This window comes from Quercus lobata, chromosome 10, assembly GCF_001633185.2.
Source record: "Quercus lobata isolate SW786 chromosome 10, ValleyOak3.0 Primary Assembly, whole genome shotgun sequence".
Taxonomy (NCBI): domain Eukaryota; kingdom Viridiplantae; phylum Streptophyta; class Magnoliopsida; order Fagales; family Fagaceae; genus Quercus; species Quercus lobata.
The window spans coordinates 8,473,426-8,479,006 of NC_044913.1; the positions used below are offsets into that span (position 1 = coordinate 8,473,426).

The 5,581-nt window shown below is 35.3% G+C and overlaps 1 protein-coding gene across 1 annotated transcript; it reads right to left on the reverse strand.

Annotated features, from left to right (window-relative positions):
• Positions 1 to 369: 369 nt before the first annotated feature.
• Positions 370 to 5,348, reverse strand: LOC115965594 (galactinol--sucrose galactosyltransferase-like). Its single transcript, XM_031084853.1, has 4 exons — positions 3,970 to 5,348; positions 2,224 to 2,401; positions 1,773 to 2,140; positions 370 to 1,308 (listed from the first exon to the last, which is right to left on the reverse strand). The coding sequence occupies exons 1-4, from the start codon at positions 5,188 to 5,190 to the stop codon at positions 745 to 747; spliced, it is 2,331 nt and encodes a 776-aa protein (XP_030940713.1). The 5' UTR covers positions 5,191 to 5,348; the 3' UTR covers positions 370 to 744.
• Positions 5,349 to 5,581: the final 233 nt, after the last annotated feature.

The window sequence follows — 5,581 nt, forward strand, 5'->3', positions numbered from 1 at the left end:
AATCAATCGCCATGTCTTGCCACTAGGAATCTGTGAACTGTGATCTACTTTCCCAAATTGCCAATTGCAACCTTTTATGATTAAAAAATTGCAATTTTGAACTTTCTGTTTTTTAAGTGAAAAAAAAAAAAAAAATCTTTTTTTAAATGGCCTAACATATATTTATTAATTCAAAAGTAGCAAATTAAAACATGATGATTCATAAAGAAAAAAAAAATTAAACATTAATATATTTAGATAAAGTGCATATTTAATTTACTATTAAATATGAGTTTTTAAAAAGTAGCAAATTATTTCTGTAGTAGGACATGCACAACCATAACCGATTTTAGCAACTTTTGTGGCACAGAAAGAAATTGCATTATAACATTTGAAGTTTAAAAACAGTTCATAATTAAGTTTTTTCCAGAGTATAGAGAGTCACACTAGCAAGCTAAACATATTTGAAAGTGTGGAGACATGAACAAGTTACAAGATACAATCCAAATTTTTTAGGCCATGTTGCTACACAGTCCTATAACATCAAACACGTGTCCCCTTATGGCATCTTATCCTAGTCTCCAAGCATATTAGCAAACAATTGTAAGGATAATATGACTTGCAGGGAAAACGTTATTTTCATAAGTTTGAAGGTCATTGAAAATCAACAAAAGCACTTGCTCTCTCTAGAGAAAGTGGGGAAAAAAGTTAGCAGTAAATTTAACCACGCTTTCAATGTTGAACTCCAGCGATTGCACCATGAACTCAAAATGAGTACTCAACAAGGGATGATCTTGAGGAATTAGGCCAGGGAACTTGCACTGTGACCATCTTATCTTCATAACTAAATTCCACACCTACTCCATCAATCTTGCAACTCATAGGTTTCTCTGATGCAAACACTCTCATTTCTCCACTTCCCCCGACTCCAACCCCTATCAAATTCTCATCATCATCAAATTCAACTGACTGAATTGCACCTCCACAGTTCAGCATGTTGACTAATCCAATTGGAGCAAATTGGATTATTTGTTTAGGCAAGACTGTCACTGGAGAAACAATAAGAAGCTCATAACAAAATGGCTCAAGTGAAATCTCCAATGTCTCTAATGACTTCAACAGCTTCAGCTTCTTTTCTTGGAACATATAGACTGCAAATATATCCACCCCTTTTGTGGAAATGGGGTTCTTTCCACTGTTCCATTCAATATCTTTAGGACTAGTAACACAGGCCACCAAGTGTGAAAATTGTGAGGCACTCTTGTTTCGCCTGGATTGTGGGCACCACCCCCCTCCTTGACAGTTGAAAAGTCCTAGAACTCCCGTGTACTGTGACAAATTTTAAATGACAAAACATTATATTAAAATTATTGTACATAAATCTTATGTTGAATTGCATATTTGGTCTCTCAAAATTTCTTTATACTTTAAAATGTTCCAAAAATGTTCTTACTATCATTAAATAGATAGATGAAAAATATTGACATAATAAACAAAATTCAGAAAACCGAGATTACTTTGATGACATGACATGAGTTCCGTTTGCAACTTCAAAATCTTCCATCCATTAGATAAAGATAACGACATTTTAAAACAATTTGGAAAGAATATGAATTAAATTGAAAGAATATGAATTAAAGTGAAACATTTTAAAGTATAATTTTGAAACAAATTTCAAAATTGAGAACTAAATATGCAGTCTAATCTAAATTGTATTATATTATGCTTTAAAAATATACTTTTAGGGATGCTACTATCAAACTTGCTTGAACTTGTAAATATTAATGTCTTACTTTGTTAAGGTTCCAAATCTTGAGCATTGTTTTCCCATCATGTAAAGGGTCTTCAAATAGGCAATCTCTAGTAGGAAGTGCATAGTATTGGCATCGCAGAATAGACCCATCTGGCAACACTAAACTTTTGAGTAACTTAAAGTTGTGTTTTCCAACGGAGTCGCTTACATAAATTGGTCCACCGGAAATCGCTCGAGATGCGGCATGGAATTCAGCACAAGGATGAGTGGATTGGAACATGTCCCAATCTGGATGTATAAAATTTCCCATCCACAAGCTATTATAGGCACAGTGCACCATGTGACACCCTTGTAGCCAAAATGTACCATTTGGATCCCCCAACGGGCCAGTGCACCAAAAATCATCTCCTATATGCATCACAAACAGAAAGTTTAATGTTTGGATTCTCTTATTAGTATATCCAAAGACATTTGAGTTAGATTTTACATACCAACTCGTCCAAGTGTTATGGCCTCTGTTCCAAGGAACATGAAGTCATTGCAGTGTTCCATGCTAGCAATGACACCATTCCCTTTGAAGTGTTTCTTCACAGAAGCAGTCAAGGCCTTGTAATAAGCTTTGGCTAGCTCAACTCTGCCACCATATTCCTCAGATAACATCTCAAGCAACTGCAAATGTCAAATTTTCACCCAAGATCAAACGTTATTTTTGTTTGTTGTTGTTGTTGTTTTTTTTTCCCCCTTAAAACCCAGCCATAATAATATAACATACCACAAGATCAGCCCAAGTAGCCCAACTCATATGGGCCTGTTTACTATATAGCTGAGCCCTGCAACCATATCAGGGCTATCTTTCCCTCTTTTTCCTCTTACATGATTATCTCTTTTTAAGTTAAGAACATTGTGGCTATTCATTAATTCAAAACAATCAGCCCCAATATATAATTCCCTTTCACAATAAAAGTTGTATTCTTCCAAAAATTAAAAATTTTAAAAATAAAGGAAAATATTACTCAAGAGTCAAGACCATTTACTTATATACAATTTGATTGTTTGACATATCTTTCCTTGATTTATTATAATAGAACTGATAAGAAATTTTGATGCATATCATCCATAACAATCAGAAAACCAAAATTTTAAGTTGATTTGTCAATTTAATTATCCGTTCAATTCAAATGCAAGTGAGATGGAAGAGAAAAGATATCACATGATTTTGATAAACTAATTTTCATAAACCTAGTTCTTGACACAAGAATCCATGATAGACATATACATGTAAAAAATAACACAATTGAATTTGTTTATATGCTACATATATGATATGAATATGGTAATGATGATCCTAACACTCACCTGTTGATACTAGTAGAGGACACGTGCCAATAAAAGGATAGAGTTGCAATGACAAAAGATTTCTGGATGAGAAATGTCTCTTTATCTCCTGCAATTGCAATTACAATCGCAATTGTATATTTGGGTTCTCCTTCTTTTCCAAATAATAAATAAAGAGTATGTGTCACACATCTAAGGGACTACAAGCAAGATTATCATTTATTTATATTCTTCTATTTTAATTTTAATATAGTTTCTTGCTCTAGTGTATGTGCTTTCTTATTCTTTTTTTTCTTTTTTCTTTTCTAATTCAAAATTTTTTATTGGATGTGGATTCACAGATATATATTTTTTCTATCAACCATCATTTCTTTTTTAATAGTGTCAAATAATTAGTAAGGATTCCTATTAATTTGTTTATATAGTAATTGTATTTTTACTCATGTACTCTCTCTTCCTCGCATTATAGGATAAGCATTTTCAGTCGTAGATATTATTAATATTAAATGTGGCAACAAAAAAGAAGATGGTTTTTAAAAAAAATTTTGACCTATTGCTGAGCTTCAAGCCTTCAAGTCATTAAGTATAAAAAATTTTAAGATCTCGTAAAATATCATGACATTTGCCACAATTATTCATGTGACATTTGCCACAATTATTCATGTGGTAGACTGTGAATGGTAAATAAAAAATAATAAATTTATAAGAAAGTGATAAAAATTGTAGAGTTTTATGTAATACTAAAATTACTCTTTACATGTTTACATGTCTAAATTTTGTAGAATCATAACTATTAACCGGTGTACGTGAATCCAAAGTCACACCATACTCAAATTAAAAAGTTTATGCATAGGGAGAAGTAAACAAATTTTGAGGAAAAGAAAAAGGTTTCCAGAACTTACGTGAATGACATCGACCTTCACACCGTCAATCCCCACCGACGCAAGATGAGAGTGAAGCCCCTCGTACATCTTGTGGACTAGCTCCGGTGGTACCAACCCAACTCCATTGTTCACAATCTTGTCCACAGCCAAATCTTCCATTGTCATCTGCAATCCCTGTGACAACTTAGGAGTAATGACCTTACACTCAGGCATGCCCTTAACATTGGGTCTAGCCCCACCCCAATATCCACAAAGTGCATGCCAAACATACACATGTTCTATGCTACTAAACTCATCTTTAAGGTCTCTAATAAACCCACCCAACCCTTTATTTTTAGGGACCTTAGGACTTTGATAGTCCCTAAATTTATAATTTTCCTCATATTTTACTAGCCTACATGGCATTTGTTCACCTGCAGCCGTTCGATTCATGCAATCTTGATCAGTGATGGGGTCCTCATCATGTGAAATTGATTGCCACCCATCATCAATCAAGACCATTCCTGGTGGGCACCCACCTTCTACTAAGCCCTTGACCCCATCATAAACCCCGTTGGGGTGCACCTTAAGATAAAATGCATCCCATGTACACCAACCAAATTTGTCTACTATACCTGGTGGGTTTTTCTCTTCAAGAAGCTTAAAGGTCCCCAAATGGAACCTAATAACCTTCATAGCCTCCTTAACAAGACCAAATGGATCGTCACCTACATGCATGTACAAAGAGCTTCTGAAGCTGGACCCACATACACTTGTGGACCCACTCTCCACACACATTTCCACATAGTCATCAACACCATGTTGGAGACAAGCTCTGAATGGACCTTCAATGAGTGGAAGTAAGAGAACATAGGGGCGCCCCAAGTCATTCTTGTCTAAAATCACCATCTGGGTTTCATTCTCTATATCTTTGCCATTGCTTCCAATCCAGTGGGTAGTCCACCAGACTTTGAACCTGAATATACTCATGAACCTTATGTTCTTGAGCTTGCCTATGGGAACAACATGCTGGCTCTTTGGCTCGTCGGCATCAAACCCAACAAAGCAGCCAACTGTGTTCTTGGTCTTGTCTGAAGTGGTAAAGGGTGATGGTGTGGCTATGATGTTCAAAGGGACTTCAGTGAGGACTGGGTGGCCATTAGCTAGAAAGTTTGATCCTTCTAGGGTTATGGACAAGGTTATATTGCTGTCAAGGAGCCCCATTACGTCTGGGGCATTTTTGCTTAGGCTTGGAGCCATGGGAACTTGGTCTTTGCAAACTAGCTAGCTAGAGAGCTTGGAGAGAGAGAAGGTTTGCTGCTATGGTTGGTGTGCCCGAGGGAGGAGAGAGAGAGTGTGTGTGTGTGTATGAGATAGAAAGAGAGGTGGTTTGGCTACACTGGTTGGTGCCCAAGGCAGGCAATGAGGAGAGGTTTATATAGAAGTTTTAGAAAGATACTGCGTAACATGTAATTAATAAGTTTTAAGAAACTATATTAATTTTTAGTAACTATGATGTAATCTACTATGATTTATGAGTGGTGCATAAAAAAAATGACCCACATGCTATGTTATTTATCCAAAATTCATATTTTTTTTCTTAGTACGAGCATTCACATCAATTTGAGTATTATAGAAAAAAAGTGTAAAA

Coding starts and splice junctions, on each gene's coding strand:
- LOC115965594 (XM_031084853.1), bottom strand. CDS start 5,190: ATGGCTCCAAGCCTAAGCAAAAATGCCCCAGACGTAATGGGGCTCCTT. Junction 2,402..3,969: donor TGAAGGTCGATGTCATTCAC/GTAAGTTCTGGA, acceptor TGACATTTGCAG/TTGCTTGAGATGTTATCTGA. Junction 1,309..1,772: donor AGATTTGGAACCTTAACAAA/GTAAGACATTAA, acceptor AATTTGTCACAG/TACACGGGAGTTCTAGGACT.